This window comes from Dipodomys merriami, unplaced genomic scaffold, assembly GCF_024711535.1.
Source record: "Dipodomys merriami isolate MVZ:Mamm:240054 unplaced genomic scaffold, mDipMer1.0.p SCAF_48, whole genome shotgun sequence".
Taxonomy (NCBI): domain Eukaryota; kingdom Metazoa; phylum Chordata; class Mammalia; order Rodentia; family Heteromyidae; genus Dipodomys; species Dipodomys merriami.
This window is the reverse complement of record NW_027206046.1, coordinates 5,522,988-5,537,212: the sequence shown is the minus strand read 5'-3', so window position 1 is coordinate 5,537,212 and position 14,225 is coordinate 5,522,988. Positions and strand designations below refer to the sequence as shown.

The 14,225-nt window shown below is 34.6% G+C and overlaps 1 protein-coding gene and 1 non-coding gene across 5 annotated transcripts in view; one reads left to right on the top strand and one right to left on the bottom strand.

The window, feature by feature from the left end:
- Positions 1 to 2,231: 2,231 nt before the first annotated feature.
- The window catches only part of Vps13c (vacuolar protein sorting 13 homolog C), a 147,548-nt gene continuing 135,554 nt past the window's right edge, over positions 2,232 to 14,225 (bottom strand). For 3 of the 4 annotated variants that reach the window (XM_069995258.1, XM_069995260.1, XM_069995261.1), the window contains 6 exons: positions 13,146 to 13,269; positions 12,563 to 12,677; positions 7,498 to 7,586; positions 5,366 to 5,489; positions 3,418 to 3,501; positions 2,232 to 3,132 (listed from right to left, as the gene is read on the bottom strand). In XM_069995258.1, the coding sequence (XP_069851359.1) occupies positions 3,031 to 3,132; positions 3,418 to 3,501; positions 5,366 to 5,489; positions 7,498 to 7,586; positions 12,563 to 12,677; positions 13,146 to 13,269 (638 nt within the window). In that variant the 3' untranslated portion in view covers positions 2,232 to 3,030. Of the gene's footprint in view, positions 3,133 to 3,417; positions 3,502 to 5,365; positions 5,490 to 7,497; positions 7,587 to 7,680; positions 11,870 to 12,562; positions 12,678 to 13,145; positions 13,270 to 14,225 lie in introns of those variants that run through there. The other variant, XM_069995262.1, reaches the window with a different exon arrangement.
- On the top strand, positions 4,484 to 4,590 carry LOC138809070 (U6 spliceosomal RNA). The gene has a single exon (XR_011366693.1). It is a non-coding gene; the product is annotated as a U6 spliceosomal RNA (small nuclear RNA).

Sequence of the window (14,225 nt, the reverse complement as noted above, 5' to 3'; positions counted from 1 at the left end):
CTCTCCCTTCTCTGTTTTCTCCAGGCAGAGTGCTCCCTTCTGCTTTTACTCAGTCTAGGCCTCTTCCTTCTCTAATTCCTGTATCCAGGTTTTTCCTTTCCATTTTCCTCATCTTGGCCTCTCTGGTCTCTGTTCTTTAGTATAAGCCTTTCCCTGTTTCCTCAATCTAGATCCTTCCTTTCTTTGCCCAATTCCTTTATATAGGCCTGTTTCCGAACTAATACATGGCTTTCCTAACTACTCTTTTTTTTTTTGGTTGGTCCTGGGGCTTGAACTCTAGGCTTGGGCGCTGTCCCTGCACTCTTCAGCTCAAGGCGAGCGCTCTACTGCTTGAGTCACAGCGGCACTTCTGGTTTTCTAGTGGTTTATTGGAGATAAGGCTCTCATGGACTTTCCTGCCCAGGCTGTCTTTGAACCTTGATCCTCAGATCTCAGCCTCCTGAGTAGCTAGGATTATAGGTGTGAGCCACTGGCGCCCGGCTCCTAACTGAGAGGAGCACTATGGGGGCTTGAATAAAGGACTTAACTATGGCTACCAGGTACTCTTATCACTTGACACATTCGGCCAGGCTTAATTTGTTTCTGGTATGAAGTCTCACTTTCTGCATGAGCATCCTTACACAAGATCTTTCAGTTTACACTTATGCTGAAGCTGGGGTGACAAGCATGTACCATCATATCCATATTTTTTCTGTTGTGCTTCATATAGAAATCCCAGGCAGTCTGACCTCAGACCACAGTCCTCCCATCTCAGTCTCTGGCATCTTGTAAAGCTCTCTATTAATCTAGCTTCTCATCATTATGAGATTAGGAGAGGAAAAGAGAATGACAAAAAAGAAATACTACTTGAATATTTTACACAAACCCTCAATGTTTTCACACATGTAAATCATTTACCAAATGTTTTATTTCACTCAGTTCATATGCAAATACCTATCTGAGAGCATGTTTAAAAACTCAACAGAGCTTATTACACTTTACCAATAGATTGCTTCTGTCCTAGGAGATTACATCCAATGAAATGTTACTTGAAATACTTGAAAGCTTATTTCAGAGCCTAGTGAGATAATGAGCTTACAGATTTCTATGATTTTTCTTAGTTCAATATTTTGTGTATTAAGTTTTAGAATAAACTACTAGTGCACTATAATCCCTTATATAACCCATTAATGTTTACAATGATCCCTTTTAATAAACTGAAAGTAATTAGTAATATAGAATTATGTAAAACAAAAATTTTATCTGATGCTTTTCTTTACAGAAAAAAGCACTGACTACCAGAAACTAACATTTAGGACATTAATTACTGCATCCTCTTCTTAGACTGAACATCAAACAACAGTAAAAAAAATTAAAGTTTTATGGTGTGGTCTTAAACTTGAGTAGCACAACAGAACCACCATCACTTACAAGGGGAAATGAAGTAAACCAAGTGTGCCTGCACCTTCAGATCATCACTGACTGATGTTCAGCACATTATGAGAAAATATGTAGAGCATATATTATGTGTGATGTTCAGCACATTATGAGAAAATATGTAGAGCATATATTATGTGTGATGTGTTCACTATATATATTAAATATAGTATATATTCATTGTATATAAAGTATATAATATATAGGACATAGTGTACAGGAGATATATAGGATATATAATCAAATAGGGCACATAACATGCAATATATTGTATATTATATATGGTAAACCTATATTGTGTATAGATTATGTACAGCAGATGTTTTATATAATATAGAAAATATTCTATAGAGTAGTATATTGCATATAAAATGTAGAGAATGTATTATCTGATTTATTATATATGATATGTATTCACTATATTGTATGTTTTATAGTAAATATTACATATATGTATTCATTGTATGTAGAATGTTATACCTATAACATTTTATACATCTTATATATGACATGTGAATTGTATTTTATATAGTATGGGATATATAATGTATATTAAAATAGTATATATGGAATGTATGTATGGCATAGATTATGTATTGTACATATATGTAATATATAATATACATTTTGTGTGTGTATATATATGTGTGTATATATATATATTACTGATTGTTTTCATGGGCCTGCTCCTCAAAGAACACATGTAATACCTATTTTCCAATGTATTTATATATACTATGTTTTGCTTCTACATTAACTGTAACTTTTTTATTCTTCGTAACAAGTATTTAAAATATATTTACAGATAAGCAGTGTTGATTTATGACACTATTACAAGTTTTTAATTTCTCAAAAACAATTTCTAGAAATTTAAAATGATTGTATTTTACACATTCTGAGTCCTCAAAAATCTTAAAGTGCAACATTTTCATTTATCAGCAGATGTACCATAGAAGCTCATCTTAAAAGAGTATGTAAAGAGCTTCTAAAATTTTATGAATGTCACATTCAGACAAATTGGTATAGCTGTTTTTAAGGTTTGGCTGCCCACGTTTTTTTCATTATAGAGCAAGAGGGAAAAATAAGCACCAGTATAAACTTGTCCTATTGGGAGAAAAACAGTGTTTTCACGAAGAGAAAGGAGCATATAATTTCTTACTTTAGTTGCTTTTGTTCAACCATTACTTGATTTACCAAGAATGTTCTCTAGGTACAATTATTGAACAAATTATTTTTAAATAAATATCAAAGGGTCCAACATTGTATGGCTAAAGTGTTTCAAAGAACACTAATCATTCTAAATTCTGTTATTCAGTAAAGACTTTAATTAAAATTAAGCCTACTGTCTTTTCTTCCCTATAGAATTAAGATTTCACTCTGGGTTTGAAGTGATAGTTCTTTGGTCTACTCACGAGTATAGGCAGCAGTTTAGAAGTAAATTACTAACATACTCATGGTTACAAAACTAAGAGTCAACATTAAAGGGGAAAAAAGGAAAATTTAATAACAGCCATTCTAGAAAAATAAAACTAAAGAGTTTCTGGGAAGATCTTCCTTAGCTCGGTAAATGAGTCCTGAGTTTTGTCGCCCAGTAGCAGCCTCCAAGACCTGTGGTTATGATAGTACTTGAGGCTTGACAAGTCTCAGTGAGGGTTGCTTCATCAGTTTCTGCTGATGTCTCGCCAACTGAGCATCCTCAATGGCATTAAAGACTTTCTGCAAAACAAAGTGTGCATCATGAAGTGGAAAGAACTCAGGATGTCTGGTGAAAGAGAAAAATTCAGAAGCTGGAACTGAAGCTTTCCACACAGGTCTAGACACCAAGGATGAAGTTAGCATCTATACAAGGCAAAAATCTGAGCACCTCCTATCTCAGGTTGGATAGTACAAGATGTTATTTTAAGCACACCCATCCATGCAAAGTTATAACGGGAAGAGCTTTTGGGAGAAAATGTACTGTTACAAACTTTGAAGGGAAGTCATTTCAAATGAATAGTTTACCTGTGCTGTGATGGGATCCTTTAGATAAATTTTCCGGAGACAGCCTGGATTGGTATTTCCTTTCTTGTGGAACAGACTCTGCTCCTGTTTCAAAGGAAACAATGGCAGAAAAGAAATCATTCTTGAGAAGATAAAACATACCTTAATTATAATTACATGTTTAAGTGTCAACTCTTATTTTATAACCAAGAGGCTACCATAATATATATTCATGTATAATGTGAAATAAATCAGCTTGACACAAACTGAGTGACTGCATATGTAAAATGTTAGAATTTATGAAATTGGATGCGTATACATCTACCTGTATAAAATAATGGCTTTCGGCAGACAATGACAAATAGCCTACAGAAACACCACTTGATAACTCATCACATCTGACAAATCAAAAAACACTTCCTTCAATTTCCTTGGCTGATGGATAAAATTCTTATATAATGGAAAACACATTGAATCAATTCTCACCATTGATGTGAGGAGACTATAAAATATATGCAGTGGCACAGTCTGTCTTAGCTTGAAAATCAGGTTTCATACCAACTCTCTCTAAATCATGATGTTTTACACATCCTGAGGTAATGCTTAAATACGAAAGTGCAGGGTAACATGGTAGTTCTACTCTTGTATTATTTCTCTATGAGCAGCAAAGAAAACTTTGGTATTAAGGATAAAATGACAATTATTTGGAGAAAACCAAGGTATTTATAGAAATTACCATACTTAGAATGAGAACTTGGAGGTTTATTTTTTTGTTCTTTTGCACTCAAGGTCTGGGCACTGTCCCTGAGCTTTTATGCTCAAAGCTAGTGCTCTACCACATGAGCCACAGCTTTATTTCCAGCTTTTGTTTTGGTAGTTAATTGCAGATAAGAGTCTTAAGTACTTTTCTGCCTGGACTTCCTTCAAACTGGAATCCTAAAATCTCAACCTCCAGAGTAGCTGGGATTACAGGTATGAACCTCTACCCCCCACCCGACTCTGTTTAACTAACTATTCATACAAACTTTTTTTTTTTTTTTTTTTTAACATTTCAGGGTATAATGACAGCAACAATAAAGATGATACTGTGCTCGCTTCGGCAGCACATATACTAAAATTGGAACGATACAGAGAAGATTAGCATGGCCCCTGCGCAAGGATGACACGCAAATTCGTGAAGCGTTCCATATTTTTTATACACAATGGAATTCTATGCCTCCATCAGAAAGAATGACATTTCCCCATTTGTTAGGAAATGGAAAGGTTTGGAAAAAATTATATTAAGTGAAGTAAGCCAGGCCCAAAGAAGCATAGGTCCCATGGTTTCCCTTATTTGCAATATCTAGTATAGGTATGAGTCAAGCGGAAAAGGCCAGATAATGTGATGTTAGGAAAATGAACCCTTAAATATGTATTTTAATGTTTTTGTTTCTTTCATGCATGTGTTTCTAATGCATTTATAAGATTATTTCTTTGTTGCTTTGTATGTCCCTCCCCCACAGTGTAACCCCCGCTTACACTATATTTGATGTCAGTATAACATGTGGAGGAGATGGGGACAAACAAGTTGTTTAAGGATTCAGGGGGACCTGTTGCAACAATGAGAAGTACAAAATGTCATGTCAAAACCAGCTTTACAATTTCGGTGTGGGGGGGGAGGGGGGTATAATTGGGTGGGGGGAGGGGGGTAAAATTGGGTGGGGGGAGGGGGGAGGCGGGGAAGGGAAGTGAAGGGTAAACAAAGGAGGAGGCTGCAATGCTTGGTAAGAAATGTATGCATTATCCTGCCCATGTAATTGTAGCCCCTCTGTACAGTATGTTCTCAAATAAAATAAAATACAATTTAAAAAAAAAAAATAAAGATGATACTGCATCTTCAAAAACTTTGTGTAATTAAACTGTTAATGAGTAAAAGTATTAGTTTCTACTCACTTGATGAATTCTTGGCTCTAAAGCTGTGTTTCCTTACCTTAACAGAAATTTTTAGTAGATTTTCATGAACATTGGGGGGAAACACAAAGTCTTCAAATGGGCACTGCCAATCTACAGTCATGTGACCCAGGATTTCAACTTCCTTTATAAACAACACCCGCCTGTTTTACAAAGAAAAACAAAACCACAATTATTATCCCTGCACTGTACTCTGCTGGAGCACAAGTACATAAACAACAAAAATGGGCACTAATAAAAAAAAGTAATCTTACTTAAAAAATAAATAACTGTCAGGTGGAGAGCAGATAGGACATATTCTATCAAAGCAGAGTTTCAAAATTCTCCTTCTCCCTATTTGGCACAATTTAAGAAAGTAAACTTTTGTTTTCTTTAACTGGCCAAAAAACTCAAGAGGGCAATCACCTTTAAGACATGTAAGGAACAGGCTACTCTCATCTGGAAAGCCATAAAGATAAGACACCCTTGAAAATGGTTTACTTGGAAAATTATTAATTGCTCTTTACTGTCAGTCATTTATGCCTTCCAGTCAAGAAAGAATGTGCAGGAAATGTCATAAACCCCAAATGTCAGCAAAGATTCACTTTGGGACTACTAATGAACATCAGATTTGAACACTTCAATGCTAAAGCACTGAGTCACAGAGAAAGTATCTCATTTTACTCAACAGCAATAAAAAAAACACAACATACTCTTTTAAAGGGCAGTAATGTTGATTTCTCACACTGTGAATCAGACTAATTAAATTACTGATGTAACACTACTTGATTTTAAGTTCCTATTACAGAGGTAAAACTAGAAAAGGGAAGGAATTCAATACTTATGTAGGTGTTAAAGAAAGAAGGAAGGGAAGGTAAAGTCTCTTTTCTTTTGGTGGTGGTGGTGGTGCCTGGGGACTGATCCTACGCCCTGCGCCAGCAAGGCCAGTGTTCTGTTCTACCAGTTGTCACACACCCACTACTTTTGAGTCTTACTTTTTTTGGCTTTGTTTCTGAAATTGTCATAAAAGAGAAAGTTAACCTAGTTATCTTATTTGTCTTGGGGGAGTCTGGGAACAATGTTAGAATTCTGTCCAAAGAGACCATAACAGTTACCTTGGCAAGAAGTGGTGAGGACCTAAATTTAAAGAATGGACATGGAGTGAGTGGCTGACTGAATGTGGACTAGGAAAACCACAGGATGACTCTCTGATTTGGAGTTTAAGTACCACACAGATTGGTGGTACTACTTGTAGTAATTTGAGAAAAAAGTACATGTTTCTTATTTTTTGTTTCTTAATATTGCACCTGACAGCTTTGAGACAGCAAGATGAAGAGACCTCAGTAGTCAGAGGACAGAGATGGGTGGATGGGTAGGTATGTAGATGGTATGTACACAGACAGATGGATAGGAATTTGGATAAAAATCTTCAGGTAAGATTTGAGAGACCTTCCTCTGAGAGCATGTCACATAGAAGATGACCAAGATTTGACTGTGGGGACCTTAGGGGCAGGAGAAGAATGAAAGAGACCTACAATGGTAGGGCACTTGGGTGGACAAGGAAAGAGTGAGTTTAAAGATACTGAGCGTAGTCAGTTGCACTCAGTTCCATGCCTTGTAACAGCATCTTTAATTCTTAGCTCTAATCTTAGCCAAGGTCAGAGGCACTGGGCCATTTGCTAGACGTTGTTTGGAGATGTTTGTGGGTGTGGAGGGCACTACTGGTACTTATGGCACACTGAACTCCTTCCATGCCCAGTTGTCTGAGCCAAGCCCAAAATTTTAATAGCAGAATTTCTCTGCTGAGAACTGCAGATCAAGTATTTCTATCAATTTCCTATGCTCCACTGATTACCAAGTTTTCATTCATCTCTGGCATAATCCAGGCTCTCACTGTCTTCTGATTCAACTGTTGCAGTATCCTCCTGTCTTGATTGTCTGCTGGATAAGACCCAAACTGTGTGGAGTCTCAGTTTCAGCATCTCTAGCATGAGGGGGTTGGAATAGATGACCTCCAAGGACCTATCTATATCTGCATTTTTATGATTATAGAGAACAATCACTTTGCTCCTGAAACATGTCTCCAAATCCTCTGCCGTTTCAGCCTTCAAAATTCTTATTATCTACACAACTAAGCTTTATTTTTTTAAAAAAATTGCTTGACATTAGTACCTATTTGTAACCATAAAGACTGCCCTCTTGCTTCCAGGAACAGGACAGTGGTATCGGTAAGTCTCACCTTCCAATTTTTTGGCATGATTCTGAAAAAGATGAAAGAATGAGATTTGGGAATACAAATGCTCGAAATACACACACACACACACACACACACACACACACACACACACACACACACACACACACACACACACACACACACACACACACACACACACACACACACACACACATTCAAATAATACCTGTATAATAGCCAGTTATAATTACAGTGTTACAAAAACTTTATTAGAATGTAAGTATAATTCTACATACTAGTGTATTAAAAATATTCATAGAATGTTTATAAATTAAGTCTACTGATGCTTTTAAAAGGAACTAGGCATCAAATGTTTACCAAATAATTTTCTGATAAAACATGTTTTATTGTCCAGTAACAGAAATTTAAAACTATGTACCAAAAATAGTCACACATTTTAGTTAAGGAACACAAACATAAATATAAAACTACTATATTAACGTTTCAGGGTCTTTTACAAAGATGGTCAGACTGTGGAACAGGTCTATGAACTGCCTAATATAGAATGTACAACTTTGAAATAATGAGTTTAATAAAGCTTTTTAAAAATCAGGTATTTGAGGAGTCTGTGATACCTCTTAATAGCCAAGACTCCACCACTGATTTAGGTAGAGGTAGACATTCTTCACATGAGAAAACCCAACTCAACTGATGTTTCCTGGTTTTGATTATTTATTTGTAAAAATTAAATGTGCATCAAATAATGTACTTATATATGAAATTATATTTGATTAAAAAATAAAATGTAATGTTAACATTAATATGAATATGAAGAATTCTTAAGATTTCAAAATAGTTGGCAGTTTATTTCTAAAGACAAATACAAGCATAGGATAAAGCGAGTATAAATTACACACATTAAAATATTTCCTTTTCAACTATCTTATAACTATGGATTTGAGTTGAACATGCATTAAAAATACGAAAACAATGTTCTTGATAAATGCTAATAGCACTGTAGAGATTATAATGCATAAAAGATCAGGAGATTAATACACATAAAAATGCAGAATACAGACACTGAGTAAGAGCATATAATATTTTATAACCAAGAATACAATGCCAGTATTATTAAAAAGTAACATTAACATAACCACAAGCAGAAAAAAAAGTACACTTGATGCTATATTTCAATGCTTCATTACACATTTTTAGAAAGATGTTGGTCCCAAAGCATTTCTTGAGAAGTACATAAAGCTATGAACAAGAAGAGAAATCCCCATGAAAGTGACGCCTCATCCTGGGGAAAAGGCTCTGAGAGGAGGCCCATTTACAGCAGTGGTCACTTGCCTCATCAGCTCACCTATGTGAATGAGCTAAGATCTTTTGCCATGCCTCAATTTCTTCAGAGAAAGTGAGAAAACAATGCACTGTAATAATTTAATGCATTTTCTTCAGCTTAAAATTTAAATAATATTGAAGTATTTAAATTCAAAATCCAAGTACAAGAAATCCTACCTACTCTCCATCTTGTATATGTTTTTATTAATTATCAGGTTATTGTGCTTCAACCATTGAGAGCTCTTAATTATGATTTATACTTTAGAAAACCTTTTTAGTCCTACTAAAAAAGCACTGAAGTCCAAGATTCACTGATATACTGATATATATGTATATAAATACATATATTCACTCCGCCTTCTCAAAATGCAAATTGAGGAATTTAACAATATTTTGCAAAGGGCCCTTACTCATTCACTTTATTTTCCAAATTAATTCTAAGGAAATAAAATATAAAGAAGCAAAAGGTATAATGATGTATATTACAACATTCCCATTGTTAGAATACAATTAGCGACCACTTAAATGCCAGGAATAGAAGATAGGTAAACACAGAATACAAGGTTACCTCCAATGGTAATGCAAGTATTTTTAATGTTAATGAAGCATTTCTATACATAGCAGATTTAAAAAGAAAAGGCAAGTATCACCATTTTAAATCTTGAATGATCACAAGAATGAAAATAAAAATAAGTATCAAAGACTGTTTATATATACACACATACATATACATACATACATACATACATACATACATACATACATACATACAATGTGTTTGCACAGTATAAACAGTAATTATCCTGGAAGACTGAAAGGTATATTCTATGAAAATATCATATATGATTTGGTAATTCTCAAAACTGAGTATTAAAGAATACAGAGGAGTATTTGGGAGAAAATGGAGATCAAAAGATCCCCAAATAAACTAGGATATTTAAAGTAAGAGCTAAGATAACATAATTTAATGCTCTAGGATTCTTTTAATATTTCTATATTTTGTTAAGTTTGGTCCTTTAAGGACAGAAGCCTGTTTTCTTTTGTGTATTGGGCAGACGCTAAGTAATAAATACTTCTTATTCAACTAACTGATGATACAAAGATTGGCAAAAAAGATTGGAGAAATAGTCTAAATTCCTCAATTATCAACATCTATATTTGCATCCATGGGAAAATCTACCTAATCCTCTCAGAAATATATGTTCTGCTTCTTCCAGTAATTGTCATAAAACTGCAGTGAAACTAAAGGTTGTATAAGCTTAACAAAAACTAAAAAAGATACACCTAAGACGACTGTGCTTAACTAAAATAAAGTTTCACAAAGTTTTGTGCTTATTGACATAAAATTGTAAAAACAGAAATCACAAGGCAAAGGTTAGTAAGAAGCTAAATAAACAAAAAGTAAACAGTAAGAACAAAAATTGTAAGTTACCAGATGTTCCTGAAAGTTGTCTCATTAAAAACATAGTACCATCCAGGAAAATTAAAAACATTACTTTTACCCAAGGGTAATAGGAAGGGTAGTTATTAATCATGACTGAGACGGCAGCATCTTGAACTAGTAATTGTGCTTGATTCTCATAGAAAATTGTACATGTTTGACTACCCTCCATTATTCAGGCACACAAAATGTTTGTCAGGTACTTCTAACATTTACATATCTTGTTATAACTTGGTCCCTTAAGTACAGTCCTTTTCTTTTTCTTTCCTTCCTTCTTTTTCTCTTCCTCTCTTTCTCATTTTCTTTCTTTTTTCTTTTTGGTGGTGCTGAGCTAGAACCCAGAGCTTTGCCATGCCAGGCAGTCACTCTACCACTGAGCTCCATTCTCTAAGGACAGGAGTCTTCTCTTTCCTAAAACCTGAACAGTCTGGTCTTTGGATGTCCTTTTGTTCCTTAAAGTGCTTGTTTTAAATGTGAAACATTCAATCAATTATTTTGATAACTACAGTTACAAAAGTATATAATCCAACTTGACAGTTCCACTGTCTTCAAATATGCAATATATTAGAAATCAAGTCTGTGCTTTGGTCTCAGTTTTAGGGAAAATTGTAAATGCTGTCAAATCAAATAAAACATCTGCATCATTTATAAAATTGGAAAGTAAAATACAGCTTATTTTGAGAACAATGTGGACACAAACTTCAAAATGATAATTTGTAATTATTTTCTCATTAAGATGAATCTTCCTTATGGATGAAAAATTGAAAACAATTTTTAAGAAAAATATATTCGATTACCACCAATTTGCAAATTTTAAGTTCTACTTCTATTTAATTGCATTAAAACTAATAGTTATGAAATACATATAACCAATAAGGAAACTCAATGTGTGGAAAGCATGACTGCTCAAGATTTAAAAAGTATATAATATCATTACAAAATTATTGCCATTTATTTAGCAGTAGTACTTAGGGATTGAAGAAGAAAAAAATAAGAGAGAGACTGAAAGGCCAACTCTCATGTGACAATCTTATCTGAGGTCTCAAAGGACAGTTTCAGAGCAACTGACTGTCAGTTTTTAAAACACAAACCCTGGTGAACAGTTGCACAACTTGAGTAAATTTAAGTGTGATGTGTGAGGCAGAAATTTATGTTAAGTCCATCATTAGGACTCATAAATGTAAAGAAGACATTCACCAGATTAGATACATCTTTGCTTTCCAGCTTTACCTAAAATATGTGTGAACACAAGAAAAGATGAAATTTTCAAAATGACAGTGAAAGTGTGAAATGGAAAATGGAGAAGAGCTGATTTCCTGCATCCTTGAATGTTTTATTCTTATCTCTCAGCCCTGTGCAGAACTATCATATATGGTACCATTTTTATTTGTAGCCGAGCCACTACTATAAAAAACTCAGGCAGAGTGAGAGTTATAAAGAGAATTTCATTAAAATTGACTCTCAATCTAATTCACGCACAGTCAATACCACAGTTTGTTTTGAGTTTTAGGGATGAAATCAAGCAGTAGTATAGGAAACATTTACTCCTGTTTTTCCAGTTCTTGCTGTGTAGGCAGAAAAAGAAAGAAAATAAAGTTAGAAGCATGCAAAAAGATAAAAGGTAATCATGTACAATAAAAACCAAAGGCTAAAAATGATGAAGTGTCATTTTTATCTTAAAGTCAAGGTAAGAAAATATTAATAAACTTCCCCTGGAGGAAAGTCAGTCATGGGTGAATAACAATTAATGTATGCACATATCATTTAAATAATATTTAAAAATCTTAATTTTTAAGGTTCAACAAAATTACAATAACATATAATCTTTTTCCCTCTCTTCTAGTTCTATATAGCTGAATAAATCTAGACTTACAAAGTAGTGTAAATAAAATGATTTGGTTGGGAGAAAAAGCAGCAGAGTAATTCTAATAACTAGCTACAAAGCAAGAAAGCAGGACTAGCAACATTAATTAAGTGAACTGCCCAAAGAAACAGTGACAGAGCCTATGCCTTCTTCTAACATTATCTTGTCTGCACAAAAAAGCTTGGATCCTGTGCCAAAAAAAAAAATTGCAAGGCATTGCCATTTAACATGTCACATTAAAAATAAAACACAAATAATAAAATACTACTCTATAAACCATGTCTAATCCTTGAAAGAAGTTCATAAGTCGGGAACTTTAAGAACTACCCATGGAATTCTGGTCATTAAAACCTTTAGAATTCCATTTCCCTCAAGACCCTGAAGAGCAGTTTACCTCAAACAAGTCAGAGCCCTCAGATTCCTGCCTGTCATAAGGACGAATGATGCCATCCTCATGGATCAGGCGAGGCGGCCGGAGGCTGGACACTTCCTCAGTTGACTCTGCTACCCTGAATTAGGAAACAGGAAAAGAGTAAGAAAACAGGGGGGAAATCTTTCAAAATAATACAAATACAGATGCTGATTATCTTATTTGATTTAAAAAGCCATCTGTAATTTGCTCCAAATAACAAAAAGTATTAACTCCAAGTCTATCTGATTTCAAGGGTAAATCCATTCTATTCTTAAAAGAAAAATGTCAAATAATAAAGAGAGACTAAGTCATCTACTTGAATTCTTGGTGACCAACAAAGAAACTAAGATAGTGTAGGTATCAATTAAACGTGCTCCATTTAAACACCCTCTCCCCCAAATACCTTTCCATTTCCCTTCTGGTGGCACTCTACTACCTTACAGAGCTCTCATAGCTTACAATTAGACTTGGGCTTAAAGAGCAGGACAAACATCTACTTTGTGTATGTATCCTAACAACAATTAGCATGCAGCAGCATACCCTCCCCCTAGATAGACTCCTTTACCTTTGAATGCCTTGAAAGGTACTGCTGGCCATGTCTATGATTCCACCAGTTGGACGTGCCACAGCACCCACAAGACCTTTTCCAATTCCTTTAAAGAAGCCTGCAGCTCCTTCCTTTTTGGCACCTTCAGAAAACCAAAGACAATGAGCATACAGATAATTTTAAAACGAGCAACTATGATTTCAACAAAAATCTAAGAAGCTACAAGAATCCATATTTCTAAACAAGTTGAATTAATACTCATGTGATATATGAGGGTTCTCATCTGTTAAATGCAACTTTTTCCAGACCTACTGAATCAGAAACCAGTTTGGACCAGCAATATATGCTCTGAGAGGCACACCACATAATCCTGATTCATGCTGAAGTCTGGAAGTACTGGGTCTTAATCAGTACCTGTGACTGGGAGGTCTGGCCAGAAAAAATTTATTTTATGACAATTATCAACATGTTTTACAAGCAATGTATTTAAAAATAATAATTTTATTGTAGTCTTATGTGCCATAAAATTTACCCATAATATACAAATTAAATACTTTTCAGCACATTCAAGTTGTGTAATCATCATGATCAATCAATTTTAGAAAATCTGATTCATCTCAAAAAGAAGCCTGTGTCCATTATAAGTAGTTTTCCACTTCCCCCAATCCCTCCTTACCTGATTCTACCCAATTAACCTCCTCTCTGTCCCACTCCCTTCCCAGACCTGGGCAACAACTCAGAGATGATTTCTCTCTACAGACTGTGCTCTTTTAAACATTTTATACAAATGCAATCATTCAATATGTGGATTATCATGAGCATCATGTGTTGAAGGGTAATCCTTCTTGTAATATTAATTAGTGCATACTTTGTTTATATGGCTGAATAATATTCCATTGTATGGGTATGCCATATTTTATTTACTCATGCATCAGGAGATGAACATTTAGGCCTTTTTTCCCACCCTTGAGCTATCGTGAATAATGCTATGAACATTCACATGCAAGTCTTTGTTTGAATGCCTGTTTTCAACTCTTTGGGGTCTATATCTTGGAGTAGAATTGCTAAGTCAGGTGGCAGTTCATGTTTAACCATGAG